This window comes from Diceros bicornis, chromosome 21, assembly GCF_020826845.1.
Source record: "Diceros bicornis minor isolate mBicDic1 chromosome 21, mDicBic1.mat.cur, whole genome shotgun sequence".
Lineage (NCBI taxonomy): Eukaryota > Metazoa > Chordata > Mammalia > Perissodactyla > Rhinocerotidae > Diceros > Diceros bicornis.
Genome location: NC_080760.1, coordinates 48,490,211 through 48,505,121, shown reverse-complemented (window position 1 = coordinate 48,505,121; position 14,911 = coordinate 48,490,211). Strand labels below are relative to the sequence as shown.

Sequence of the window (14,911 nt, the reverse complement as noted above, 5' to 3'; positions counted from 1 at the left end):
CCCTGGCACTCACTGAAGGAGGGTTCCAGACTTCTCATGGGCATTCAAGGCCCTGTAGGACCTAGCTTTTACTCCGTCCACTGGTTTTATTTCTATCTCCCTGCTTCTTTGTGAAGTTGTCGCCACATAGCACGCGTGGCTAGTGGTTTACTCCTTGTCTTTGCTATCCTTTCTTAGAGTGGAATTTTGCTGTTTTTCATCACACCCACTCCATTGCCCCCAACCATAGCTTTACAAATGCTTATTTTTTATATTTAACTGAAGGGTTACCTCTCCAGGAAGTCTCCTCTGACCTCTCAGGTGGGATCTACCATCCCTTCCCATATCGTCTCGAACCCCTTCTCGTTTCAGTCGGCACACAGTGTACTGTCGTGGACTGCCTCTGTTTGCATGTCTGCCTCTCCCACCAGACCCCAGGGCTCTCCAGGGCAGGGTCTGGGTCTGTGCCTTATCTGTTTTTATATCCACCATGCCTGGCACACAGACAGTACCTAATAAATGTAAGTTGAATAAGTGAAAGATTTCTTTTTTAGACTGTAAACTTGGAGACCATATCTTCTCTGCAGTGTTGTTTATTAATGACTCTGAAATCTGCTAGGTTTCATGAAAACGAGAGGAGGAGCTATGCCTGCTTTATCAACAGTGTATCCCCAGGGCCTCAGTGGTGGTGCAGTGACTATTTATTGAATCAAATGGAAGACTGAAGAACCAAAGATGATGCCTGAAGTGACAGAGTGGCTTGCATAGTGCTGTGGATCAATGTGTATATATATCATTGCTATATATCACATCTATGTATTTCCTTTACTATCCCATAAAAGGGTTATGTTTATTCTCCACCTCCATCACTGATATAAAAGGATATTTTATACACTCGGTATTTCCTCCTTAGGTAACGAATCTGACCTTGAACTGGAAAAGAAGTATAAGGAGGATGACCGAGAAAAGGCCCCAAAGAGACCGCGGACACAGAGAACAGAGAAGGTCCAGAAGATCTCCTCGGGAAAGGAGACGGGGCAGACTGCCGGAGCGAAGAAGCCCATCATAAGTGTGGTTTTAACTGCACATGAAGCTATTCCAGGTGACCACAACCAGCGGGAAGTGACAGAACGAGAATCTTGTGGCAAGTCTGTACCAAGGGCAGCCTGGCAGCTTGGACCCTGGGACCCTGAGCAGCTCGCTCACTAAGGCGCTCTCCATTTGATTACCTGTTAATCTGGGGCGATGGCAGACGGGTTACTGCCCGGGGCTGTTGTGGACAACATATGGAGGAAAGGGGCTGAGGGCTGTTCCCAGTGCTGCCGCCATGACCTCTACAACTGCGACCTGTCCTTGTCATTCTAGTAGCCACTCAGGAGAGCAGCACCAAGGAGAGCTCCCCACCCCCGGCCCCTCTCCTGATGTGCCCTTCTGCCTTATGTGCTCAGTGGTGCTGTCCAAAGTGTAAGACAGACCCATTCAGACCAGACTGACGCAGGCTGCCTCTCCAAAACCTGTGCTGCTTATGATGTTCCCTCTGCCTAACTTCTTTTTTGCATTTTTAATGGGGTTCATCAGATATTTTATAATACGGAAAATTTCCATCTCCTTTTCCTTTCATGTAAAATAGGCAGTGGATATATTATACTATCTTTTTTAAAAAACGTCTCTTCGAGGAAAGAACACTTCAGACAAAAAGCAGTTTATGACAGTAGATTCCAAAGTATAGGGATGGATTTTTTCCTATCCATTGGGGTGATAGCTGTAAATAGAATTAAAAAATCAAGTTTAGGATTTTAAGAATAGCTACAACCTTTTAAGCATCTGTTTTCAGTGCTAATAGTAATTCATCATTTAAAATGAAACACTGAATAAATGCTTCTTTATACTTCAGTGCAGCGTAAGGTCATCAGTGAAGAATAAGCCATATAAAATTATGTGACTAGAAGAACTTTCTGGAAGTCACTTTGTCTGCCGCACCCTACTTCAGAGCAGTATTAGCCTGGGAAATGAAAATCCCAAGAATGCAGTTCTTGTTCTCAGCCGTGTCTACAGAAAGTTTCTATAATAATTTTTTAAAAATTGATGGTAGTATTTTGAGATTCCTGTAAATGGGAATGAAAAGTAAAATTAATTTCCTTTGCTATTCCTGAAAACAACGGGTAGGTTGGTGCATTTTCTTTAATGCACTTGGTACATTAATACATGCACATGGGTGTGTGCACACACACACAAGTACACACACGCATAAAGTGCCCACTGCTATAAGAGGTCTTTGTCACTTCACATCATAGAATTGCACAAGAAAGGTGGCATTTGAATTTTTCCCCTTCAAAGCCTTCACTTAATAGGGTGGAAACAGAGGCCCAGAGATGGTGAGTTGATGTCATATTTGGGACTGGAGCTCAGGCAGCTTGAATTCCTGTTCACAGCTGATTCACTACTCCCTACTGTCTTGATGCAGTTTTACGTTTATGCAAAGTTTAACACATGTGGCCCTATATAAAACCTTGCTGGTAAACATATATGTGTACATATCTACCTATATGTTTTTGGTGTTTTTTTTTTTTTTTTGTGAGGAAGACTTGCCCTGAGCTAACATCCATGCCAATCCTCCTCCTTTTTGCTGAGGAAGACTGGCCCTGGGCTAACATCCTGCCTGTCTTCCTCTACTTTATATGGGACGCCGCCACAGCGTGGCTTGACAAGTGGTGCGTGGGTGTGCCCCCGGGATCCGAACCTGTGAACCCTGGGCTGCCAAAGCGGAGTGCGCATGCTTAACCACTATGCCACTGGGCTGGCCCCGATATATGTTTTTGTTTTTTTAAAAAATAGATCAAGTGAAGGTGTACCTCAGAAAGACATTTTGATAGATTATTAGAAAACTTGCCCCTTCTCCCCACACACATACACACACACAAGTTAAATGTGCGAACCTAGGTAAGACTCTTACCTTGCACAGTATCATACAGTAAAAAATACGCTTCCCAGGCTCTGCTCCCTGCACTGGGGTCAGGGCCCCTTGTGGTGCCTCTTTAATACGCAGTGCGTTGTGCCTCCATCTCAGGTGCTACTAAGATTGTTCCAGTGGAGGCTGGGCCCCCGGAAACAGGAGGCGCAAACCCCGAGACCACCACGGCTGACTTGGCGCCTCGGAGAGGGTACCAGGAGTACGCCATTCAGCAGACACCGTACGAGCAACCCATGAAGTCAAGCAGGTAACGTGTCTTTTCTGTGTGGCTCCAGCCACAGCTGGCGAGAGGATGAGTGTGTTAGTTTATTAGGACTCTGTTTGCAGACTGATTTGTAAAGGATATTGGTTTCTCGATTTAACCTAAGAATCAGCCCCTCTCTTACAGTCCTAGTATGTTGGCTGAGCCCGAGATGCTTCTGTGACGTGCGTGGCAGATCAACACACTTTGGGGTTTGAGCACCAGTTGGCTTAATGAAAGTGGAGCGTTTTACTTAAAGCAAACATATGTTTAAGTTGGATAAAAAGAAGTGTAAATAAGGCTTTACTTAGTAGATTTACTGATTTTTAGAGCTGCACATATTATAAAAAATATCTATTTCCTCCCTGCTTTCAAAAGTAACACAAGCATCTTGTAGAAAGTTTAAACATCCCATGTGATGTAGAGTTAAGTAACCCATAGTTCCTCTTCTAGAGGTAACTACTATTGACAGTTTGGTTCATAGGCCACCATAATGTTTTCATGATATACTAAAATATAGCGCTTTAATTTTATTATTTTTTTATCGTGAAATTCCAAATGCAATTATCAATTTATCTTTTTAAACTTAGTGCACCTTGAAAATCTTACCTCTTCAGTACATATTTTTTAAAAACTTTGTGTTTGCTATTGTACGGATGCACTATAGTTTATGTAGCCAGTTTTTGCTTGATGGACAATGCTGTGCTCAAGGTTTTGGTGCCTCCATCTTTCCGTACTTCTTCAAGACTTCCTGTGGGATAAATTGCTAGAATTGAAATTGCTGTCTCAAGAATATGAGTGCTTAAAACTTTGTGTTTAAAAACTGTCCTCCAAATACGTTGAGTCAGTTGACCACCCACAGTGAGTGAGGGTATGTGTTCTCCACACCCTCCCCACGGTCTCTGTCTCAGCTTGATCTATACCTGCTGAGGTAGACTAGCAAAATGGTCACCTGGCCTCTGGAAACAATTTTCCCAGCTGGAAGGAAAGACAAAGAACATGCCAGTCGCCAGTGGTTTCCCTGTGTTTCTGGAAGAGGGGAAATGAGCTGTTCTTGACAAGAGCGTAAGCTTTAGTGCCAAACAGACCTGGGTTGGCTCCAGACTCTTCTGCTACTTGAGTTCAGCTCAACAGATTGAACACCTTTTATGTCCCAGGCCCTGGGGATATGAGAAAGAATAGGACAGAGACGGCTGCTGACCCGATGAAGCTCTCCTACTGTGACTTGACTCAAGTGATTTTGCCTCCGAACCTCTGTTACACCGGCCATAAGATAGTCTGATCAAATCTGACTTAGTTTAGTGGTGAGAATAAATGATAAAATATATGGAAAGTGTCTTGTGCATGTGCTCTTATTAAATTATAATATAATGTCATGTGGGATGGTTCATTAGTTTGTAGCCTCAGTCCTCTCTTCTTGCAAATGTGAGCAACTGAATTTATTGATGAAGTTGTAAAAATACTCATTCCTTTGGCAAAACTATAATGGAATTAAATTTGAAGAACATTCTGGTCTCAACTTAGGTTGATTTGTAGATCTTAGCTAATTATCTTCACAGTACTTCAAGGTCTGTTGGGGAGGAGTTCAACTAAATACTAATATAGTTACAGGTAAATATACTCAATATTTAATCAATAGATCTAGGCTGCATTTCTATTGTCATGCATTCTATTAATATTTTATAGTATAAATTATGACACAGCTGTGAAAGACTTTTGCATGAAGATTTTTCTTTGTAAAATATAGCTATAAACTTTTAGGTTATATCAATATATCAATTAGGTTATATAAATTAGGTTCTCACACAAATATGATACAGACTTATATACAAAATTTTGAAAGTACAGAAAATTATAAGAAAAAAATCATTTATAATCTCAGTATCCTAAGATAACCAGTTACTATTTTTTTTTTTTTTGTGAGGAAGATCAGCCCTGAGCTAACATCTATGCTAATCCTCCTTCTTTTTGCTGAGGAAGACCGGCTCTGAGCTAACATCTATTGACGATCCTCCTCTTTTTTTTCCCCCAAAGCCCCAGTAGATAGTTGTATGTCATAGTTGCACATCCTTCTAGTTGCCGTATGTGGGATGCGGCCTCAGCATGGCTGGAGAAGCGGTGTGTCGGTGTGCGCCCGGGATCCAAACCTGGGCCGTCAGTAGTGGAGCGTGTGCACTTAACCAGTAAGCCACGGGGCCGGCCCCACCAGTTACTATTTTTAATGCATTTCCTTCCAGCCTTTTTTAGCCCACATATTTTATAAAATTGAGTTTATATTTTATAGGCAACTTTGTATCTTGCCTTTAATATTTAATCACATTATACTTACTTTCTTTTGTTGCTCAGATTATTCACAAACTCTGTTTTGTAGTGACATGCTAAAACATCATCAGGATGTCCTGTAATCTGCTCAGCTCTCCACCTTGCAGCCCATGAGATCTTTGTAAAATGCCCGTTTGATTGTATCCATTAAGGCCTCACATTGCTGTTGGGAGAACTTGGCCTACAGGGCCTTCCATGGCTGCTGCCTCTCCAGCCTCGTCCCCCTCCCATGCTCCCTCTGGTTCTCTGGGCTCCAGCCTCTGCTGCAGCCATCTGAGCCTTATTCTCTTCCCAGATGCTTCCCCTCCCCCTGGCTTGGTTATCGCCTGTTCATCCTTCAGCTATCTGCTCAAATGTCCTATGCTCAGGGCAGCCGGTCCTGCCCCCTAGACAGATCTGTCTGCTCTGCCCTGGGGTCTTAGAGCATAGCGCCTTGTTCCATCACAGCAGGGAGCTGGTGGTCCTTATCTGTTCATTTTATGGTTATTAGGCTGGCTCATCACTTCCTCTAGAAGGTGAGCTCCAAGAGAGCATGAGTTGTGTTTGTTTCTGTCCCTATTATGTCCCCAGTGCCTGGAATACTTTTTGGAATGAATGAATGAGTGAAAAAAATAAATGTGCAACTACACTAGTGCCCTATGTTGGGACCTTCAAGCAGCTTCCTGCTCTTAACTATTGTGAGAAATAGTGCACTGAGCACCTTCATTTGAATTTTGTATTGTTTCTTTCGGATGGATTCCCAGAAGTGGAGTAACTGGAGCGGGAGGTATGACCTTTTAAAGCTCTGATTGCTTTCTAAAATGCGATGGATGAGAGTGCCTCTCTCCCTGAATAGGGAACATTTGCAGTGAAATAATTTAATAGGAATCATGTGCACGTCACAGCTGTGTGCATTAGTTTACAATCATAGTTAGGCTTGTGCTTGAGAGTCAGATGTAGGCTGCTTTGATTCTTCCACAGATTCATTACCCTTGGTGGGAAACAGGGCTCTGAGGGTTTTACCAGGTATTTGTGTAGTAATACAAGAAAAGTCAGAGCAAAAGATTCTCATAAGACCATTTAGATCTTGCATTAGAGGAGGAAATACCATGATTTGTTTGTTTAATTAATGTTATGAATCCAGAATTTCTTCCTCCAGTGTTCTTTATGTCAATAAAATGTATCACCTCCTGGATATCTTTGTCATTTGAGAAGGATCCAAATTAATTTCCTTAAATTAGCCTTGGGTTTAGCATGCAAGCACACTAGTAACTTTCAAATTTGAATGTTTTAATTACATCATGTGAATTGTATCCCCTGGTGTTTTTGGACTGCAGTCCATTTAAGTGTTTTTAATTTAAAGACAAGGCAACTTATGTTGATCAAAGATAGCTGTATGGGTAGTTCCATAAATATGGATTTTGCAGTTAGAGTGGGTACAGCTTAATGGTATCTGATTAACAGCACTAAATGATTACAATCACTTGCTGCATAACAATGTTTCCGTCAATGGCAGAGCACCTATACGACGGTGGTCCCTTAAGATTAGTACCGTATAGCCTGGGTGTGTTGTAGGCTCTACTATCTAGGTTTGTGTATATACTGTAGGGAGAAAGAAATTTTCCTCTACCCTTCTAAGTTCTTCTAGCTGGTCTAAGAATTAAATTGACATGAGACACATTAGCAGGAGAAAAAACAAACAAACGTTTAATAATGAGTATACATGGGAGAAACCCAGGAAAACCAAATAACTTGCCAGAATGGCTGAAGCCCTCACCTTAAATATCATCCTCAGCTAAAGACAAAGGAAGATGTTGGGGGTGGGGAAAGTCAGAGACTTAAAAGGGAAGGGAAGTAATTCACAGGTGAAAAGGAGCAAACATTTGGAAAACAAGTGTTTGGCCACACAGAAACAAGACCACAGAGGGGAGCCGAACAAACAGGCTTTTCTAGGTTCCTCCCTGTCTACCGCCTAGTTTGTGTTCTGCTAAGGTGATAGCTCACTTCCTGAGACAAGTTTTTTTACCTGAATTCTTTTAGGTAGTTACGGGGGAGATAAGAAAAACTTTCTGAGTCTTTTGTTTCTTGAAAATAGCCTAAAATAATCCTCATGCTAAAGAGACACATTTTGGGGTGGCAAGTTTTGTTCCCCTTCAGTACACTCTGTGATGTTCACACAATGATGAAATTGCCCAGCGACGCGTTTCTCAGAACGTACTCCTGTCATGAAGTGACGCATGGCTGTATTAGTGTTTCTGAGGACCCTCCTGGGTGACCTGGACAAACTGTCCAGAGGGAGCAGTTAGGGAGGAGAGGAAGCGTCATCTGCCTCTTTGGCTCGTTTGCCAGTTCCTGTCCCTGGTGCATGTTGTAGTACTCTGGTGACTGTCATTGGTTGATTTCAGAAACAAGGTGCGACTGTTCCATCAGCAGTGGAAGCCCCATACAGGGGGCCTGCTCCATATGTACAGTCACACTGGGGAGGGGGTTGGTGTACGTGGTGTTTTCAGCAGTATAGAGGATGAGGGGGAAAGTGCAGGCTCTAGAGGCAGGCACTCTGCTTGGGTTCAAATCCTGGCTTCACCACTTACTAATTATATGACCTTGGGCAAATACTCAGTTTTGTCACCTGTAAAATGGGTATAATGATAGGGTTGGGATTAAATACTTAGCATAGGGTTTGGCGTATCGTAAGCTCTTAATTAGCTATTGTTATTATTATTACCATCTCATTCAGCATACACATTGCCATATTGAGAAAGGATCCATGGGGCAGTATTGCTTTTATTCTCCATGACATGCACAAAATCTAACACAGTGCCTGAAACACATTGGCAAGTATTAATAAATGACAATCATTTATTAATAAATGATTTAGGAGGTTAGTAAATGACAATTGAACAACAATCCTATTTTCTCTATCTGAGTTCTATACCAGCTGTGATAGAGGGGAAGGAAAATGGAGATTGAAACATCAGCTCTATTACTGATAGAGCTGTGGGAGAAAATGGCGTGGTGCAAGTCACTAGGCTTCCTACGACTGTACTGTAAGACTACACAGCCTGACTCCCTCCCCCATCTGCAGTCCTTGACTCCTGTTGGCCAGGCTCACGGGTGTCCACCTAGCTAAGTGTCTACCATATCACGTGCTGTCCATGGGCAGACACATCCTCACCAGAAAGGGAGAGATGGATCTCAGCTCGTGAAGGCCAGGTTCTGTTCCAGACTCACCAATCAGATACATCACTTCACTGTTCCTGGGAGGAAGTGAGAACATGGAGAAAGGCCAGGGGTCTTTCACTAATGGGGGGCCCTCACGTGGAAACTTGCAGCAAGAGGACAGGGTGTTACCCCCGACAGTTGGTTGAATGAATAGGTAAGTCTAGATTATTGAAGCTATTGAATAAATCCAGGCAGATTTTAACTAGTCTCACGGAGCAGACTGAGTTAATTCCATTAAGAGTGGTCCCGTTAAAATACCCTGGACTGTGTATGGGTGAGCTTTGGGACACGGCTGGTTATTGTGGACATGGTGAATGACACATCCCTCTTCCCTCTTTTGCCTCCTTCTTCCTTGTTCCGCAAGCTCAGCTCAGACATCTTCTCTTCAGCAAGGTTTCCCAGCCGCCTTCATCCAGGTTAGAGGTCTCTTTCTCTTCTTGCCCTGCACATGATCCTATCAACACTTACCACACTGTCACGCAGCCGTGTGCTGACCTGTCTTCTCTCCTTCTAGACTGTGAGCAACAGGGACCCAGTCTGCCATCTTTGTATGTGCCTGGTCCATACTAGGTCCTCCGGTCCTGTTTGTTGATGAATGAATGCTTCCGTCCATCCTCAGTCCCATTTAGTTCACTTCTGAGCCTGTGGTGTTTGGTTCGTGAGAAGGAATTAGGGGTCGTTAGGAAGGGGCTGAGTCTCCAAGTGTAACGGTGCCGTCCTCTGTTTCCAGGCTAGGTCCCACCCAGCTCAAGATCTTCACTTGTGAGTACTGCAACAAGGTCTTCAAGTTTAAGCACTCGCTGCAGGCCCACCTGCGGATCCACACCAACGAGAAGCCGTACAAGTGCTCCCAGTGCAGCTACGCCAGCGCCATCAAGGCCAACCTCAACGTGCACCTGCGCAAGCACACTGGCGAGAAGTTCGCCTGCGACTACTGCTCTTTCACCTGCCTGAGCAAAGGCCACCTCAAGGTGCACATCGAGCGGGTGCACAAGAAGATCAAGCAGCACTGCCGCTTCTGCAAGAAGAAGTACTCCGACGTCAAGAACCTCATCAAGCACATCCGCGACGTGCACGACCCGCAGGACAAGAAGGTCAAGGAGGCCCTGGACGAGCTCTGTCTGATGACGAGGGAGGGCAAGCGGCAGCTGCTCTACGACTGCCACATCTGCGAGCGCAAGTTCAAGAACGAGCTGGACCGCGACCGCCACATGCTGGTGCACGGTGACAAGTGGCCCTTTGCCTGCGAGCTCTGTGGCCACGGGGCCACCAAGTACCAGGCGCTGGAGCTGCACGTCAGGAAGCACCCCTTCGTGTACGTCTGCGCCATATGCCTCAAGAAGTTTGTCAGCTCCATCAGGCTGCGCTCCCACATCAAAGAGGCGCACGAGGCTGCCCAGGAGACCTTGGTCTTCACCAGCTCCATCAACCAGAGCTTCTGCCTCCTGGAGCCCGGCGGGGACATCCAGCAAGAAGCACTGGGGGGCCAGCTGCAGCTGGCGGAGGAGGAGTTTGTGTTCCAGGGGGTGAATGCACCCAAGGAGGCGGCCTGCCCTGGGGATGCTCAGCCTGAGGAGGCGCGGAAGGAACCGGAGGCCCCTGTGGAGGTGCCTGCCCCACCTGTGCACTTAGCCACGCCCCCGGCGGGAAGTGCTGCCCTGCCGCCCTGTGAGCCGGAAGCCACTGTGGTCTCCTCGGACCTTCATCCACACGCGGTAGTTTCGGATGAGTTTTTGTTGAAAAACGATACCTCGTCTGCTGAGGCTCACACTGCCCCTGAGAAGACCTTGGACGCCCAGCACGGGGGCTCTGCCCAGGCTCAGGGTGAAGAAGTCACGCTACTGTTGTCCAAGGCCAAAAGCACTGAAGCAAACCTGGAGACCCAGGGCGCCAGGAGCCCTCCAGGTGAAGGTCAGAAGATGGCTGCCCTCCCATCCGATGGACCAGATCCCAGTCGGTGTCTCAGGTCAAACCCAGCTGAGGCCTCAGACCTCCCTCCAGGAGCCGGTGGGAGGGACATGGCCCTGTGCCAGCCTGCCTCGTGCCCGCCTGCCTCCGAGCACCGGGCTGGCATCACTGCGTTCATGAAGATCCTGGACAGTTTACAGAAGAGGCGAATGAACACTGGCTTGTGTGAGAGGATCCGGAAGGTGTACGGAGACCTGGAGTGTGAATACTGTGGTAAGGAGAGGCAGCGCTGGGCGAGCAGCCGAGGGGAGCTCTCATTCCCAGCAGCCCCATCCACCCCCACCTTGCTTCGGGTCACCTCGTGTTTGATTTGAGCTCATGTCTCTTTGCGAAGAACAGCTTCTAAGTGAGCTATCCTCCTTCATTTGTAGATAGTAATAGGTGGCCTGCCCGTGTTGCAGTTTAGCACGGAAGTCTTTCTGAAGGCAGCCAGGATGACGGGACAGTCAACCGTGTTGGCTTGGTCAGGCGTGCATGCAGAGGTTTATCCCACGGCCTCTGCCAGAACTTTAACCAAGAAGAATCTTTCTTCTGGCACATAAGTTTAAAGTAGAGGCCACGTTCTTGTTGTGCAGAGAGAGGTTATGAAAGTGGCTGTAGCTCTTTGTAGGGAGGCCCTGACTAGAACCCTTCCAGCTCACTGTGAAAGCCTGGCCTCTGAGTTTCTTGGAGAGCTGGCGGTGCAGGAAGTAGGAGATCCAGCTCTGGACCCGGTGTCCGAGGTGTCAGTAGAGTTTACAGACTCTTTGATTTATGCATTTGCATAGTAGTATTTGGCACCGTAATTGGTCCTCAATAAACATTCGTTTCCTCCTCTCCTAGCTCTGACATCATGCAAAAATAGTAGCACTCTTAATAATTGCAACCTCGCACCTTTGAAAAGTAATTTCCAGACAGAGATGTGGTGGAAAGTGTGAAGGGTAACCCGGACAAGCACGCAGAGGGAGATAAATATAGTAGTTAAAAAATAATAATAATTAAAAAAAATCAAATTCAGTATAAAAGAAACTTCCTTGTTCTCATGTGAAAATATTTTTTTAGGCAAACTTTTTTGGTACCAAGTGCATTTTGATATGCATGTCCGCACCCACACCCGGGAACATCTGTATTATTGCTCCCAGTGTCATTATTCTTCCATCACCAAAAACTGCCTTAAACGCCATGTAATTCAGAAACACAGTAACATCTTGCTGAAGTGTCCCACTGACGGCTGTGACTACTCGACTCCAGATAAATATAAGCTGCAGGCACATCTTAAAGTTCACGCAGAGCTGGTAAGTAGCGAGCCTGAGTGGCGGCCCCGTCTCCCTGTGCTCATTGCTTTCTCACATCTGTGCAGATGGAGGTGTCCCTGTGTCATGTACACCAGCGCCTGAGCGGCCAGCCCTGCAAACAGCGAGGTCCTGCTCATGAAACAGGCTCCTCACTTGACCAAAGGTTTCCTTCACCCCAGGGTGCCTTTCACAGGGAGAGTCTCAGAGACGTTGGAAAAAAGATTAGATTGAACAGATTCGCTTTCTATGCAGATTTTTCAGCATCAGAGAAAGTCGGCAAGAAAAATCTACAGAATAGAAATAAAGCAAGGATTTCTTAAGTGACATTTTCAAGAATTATAAATAACAGGGATAATAATAATAATAACAATAATAGCTGCCCCTACAAGCTGTTGAGATGTTAAATTAGACAATGCCTGGAGGGTGGTAGGCTCCGTGTTTGGTTCACAGTAAGATCATGGTAAATGTGCACGATGATATTATCATATTGTGTTATTTTTTGGAAACTGTGAGAGAATGTTCCCTTTATTTTTTAAAAAAGTGCTATGTTAATTCCAGCTGCTGTTAATATTCACGATGGTAAAATTTGTTTTGTTTGATTCTTTGGTGGGAGATCATGTAACACAATGAATGAATGTTTATTTTTGCAAATTCTAATCCAACTCAAGAGGCCGACACCTGAGAGTGATTTGAGATGTCTTAAAGTTATAAAGGAGAAACACCTGGCCCCAGGTGTGGTTCTGCTTTAATTACATTCCTTTTTATGCTACAAACAGCACAAAATGAAGCTTCAGAAACTTGATGTGCTGCCACAGTTTTCTGGCATACAAATCACTGATATGGTAGCAGTTTGTCCACCCACGAAGTCGGGTGTGTTAGGTTCAGTGGATAGGGAAGGGCACGTGCTGTGGGGTTAGATACCTGGATTCAAATACTGTCTCCAGCACGCACACAGGTTGTGTGATGTCGGGCAAGTCTCTTGTCCTTTCTGAGGCTTGGTAGCCTTTTGTATAAAATATATATAAACAGTATATATCTATTTTAGATACACACACATACACACATGCATGTATATACATATATACACAGACACACGTGTATTATACACATGTACACACATGTATTATACACCACACAAATGCGCACACACATGTACACACGTACACACCTATAAACAGGCATACATGTACACACATACACATGCTTGCATCTGTATTTGTGTATGTATATAGATCTCCTAGGGTTATTGGGAGGTTAAAATGGAATGCTCTAGATAAAGAACTTGGCACAGCGCTTGAATAGTTGACTGTGTACCAGGTATTGTATGTCACCTGGTTCCTCTTCGTATGTGTTCTCTTTCTCTCTTTCTCTCACGCTCTCCAAGTAGGGTGTGAGCGTGTGTTGTTCTTATTTCCTAAAGAATTGTAATTGCTATTGCTTCAGTACACTCTTAGGGCCAGGAAAACTGAGGTGGCAGAAATCACTACTGTGACTTCCCCAGAAACTCATATGAAGTCAAGAGGGAGTGAGGCCAACATGAGAACAGGCGTCTCAGGGGCAGCCTTGGAGTGTAGCCATTAATAATGACCAGGATCCAGACTGCTGGATTGTAACCCAGGCTCCCCCATTTACCACGCGTTTGCCCTCAAGATGAGTCATGTAACTGCCTCAGTTTACCCATCGTCAGGTGGGGATGAAGTGAGGGAATGTACATAAATGTCTTAGAACAGTGCCTGACATAGAGTAAGCACTATATACCATTGACTATTAGTATTATTATTATTTATTCCACTTATCATTTTGACACTTGTTGCTCTGGATTTAGAGATTTTGAAACACAGACTAAAGACTGATAAGAACAAGGAAGTTGTAAAAGAACTTTACAATCTGGGACTGCCTGTTTTTTTCCGTACCCATGTTCCTTGCCCATTGAGTGCATCAGGAGGACTCATGGTCCAGCCCAGGTATTTTCTTGCCAGAGATGCCGATGCTCAGCCTCCTGGCCACATCCCTGTGCCTCATGGTCAACAGGGGAGCGTTGGTGACATGCTCTAAGATCTCCAGCCCCAATTTCATATGCTTTCATTTTTCTTGATAAACTGGCATTTAAAGAAGCTTCTCTTTTCTACTTTCTATGGTTATGACTCTTCCTTCAAAGAGGCTTATCTCTTCAATATCGATACTTGGGAAGGCATCCAAGGAAGTATGTGTTGGGAAAAAGGGAGATAACAGTTGCTGTTTACATCCTGTGGTCCAGGTTCTCATGTGACCTTACTTAATTCTCATGACCTTCCAGGAGGTGGGGATGATTTCCTTCACTGGGCAGATTAGGAGCCTTCTGTCGCAGAGTCATTCCGTAACTTGCCCACAGTCACTCTCTGCGTGCATCATTCTCTACGTGCCAGGCATTGGGATTTCAAATATGAGTAAGACCTAGTCCTGCCTTCAGGGTGCTGTTTGTTTTGTGGGGGGATGAACAAGTGGACAGTAATGGCAATATGGCAATGAGGGAGGGTAAGTGAGGCCAACACAAGGTGCCCTCCCCCTCCCAAACCGCCCCAGAGAGGGCCAGGTCAAGGTAAAGGAGGGCTGCCTGGAGGAGGCGTTCTGAGGTTGATGAGTAGGATTTGGCCAAGAGAAGAGGCAGACAGGAAATTCCCAGCAGAGTAGGCAGTGCAAACCAAGGGTAAACCTTTCATGTTACACCAAGGTATTGAGTGACTAAGCATCTTCAACAAAGCAGGTGGACTGTGTTGCCAGTGTAGTAAGATGGCATCATTTAGGTTCCAGTATTTTGAGTTTAGACAACATTTGTCTTTTGAGCCTATAAATTATCTCTAATGAAGCCACAGGTACCAAGGAAATGTTGACTCGGTAGGAAGATCTTCCATTAGCTGTCATTGCTTACTTTCCCCTCCCCGAGCCCTAGGCAACCAGTAATCTACTTTCTATCTC

General features: G+C 45.1%; 1 protein-coding gene across 7 annotated transcripts in view; it reads left to right on the top strand.

Moving 5' to 3' along the window:
- Positions 1-14,911, top strand: part of ZFAT (zinc finger and AT-hook domain containing) — a 203,333-nt gene that overhangs the window by 74,469 nt on the left and 113,953 nt on the right. For all 7 annotated transcript variants that reach the window (XR_009223314.1, XM_058564974.1, XM_058564978.1 and 4 more), the window contains exons 4-7: positions 893-1,081; positions 3,047-3,197; positions 9,445-10,895; positions 11,724-11,956. Coding sequence is in view for 6 of the 7 variants with exons in the window: in XM_058564974.1 (XP_058420957.1) it covers positions 893-1,081; positions 3,047-3,197; positions 9,445-10,895; positions 11,724-11,956 (2,024 nt within the window). In the remaining variant the exon portion in view is untranslated. The remainder of the gene's footprint in view (positions 1-892; positions 1,082-3,046; positions 3,198-9,444; positions 10,896-11,723; positions 11,957-14,911) is intronic.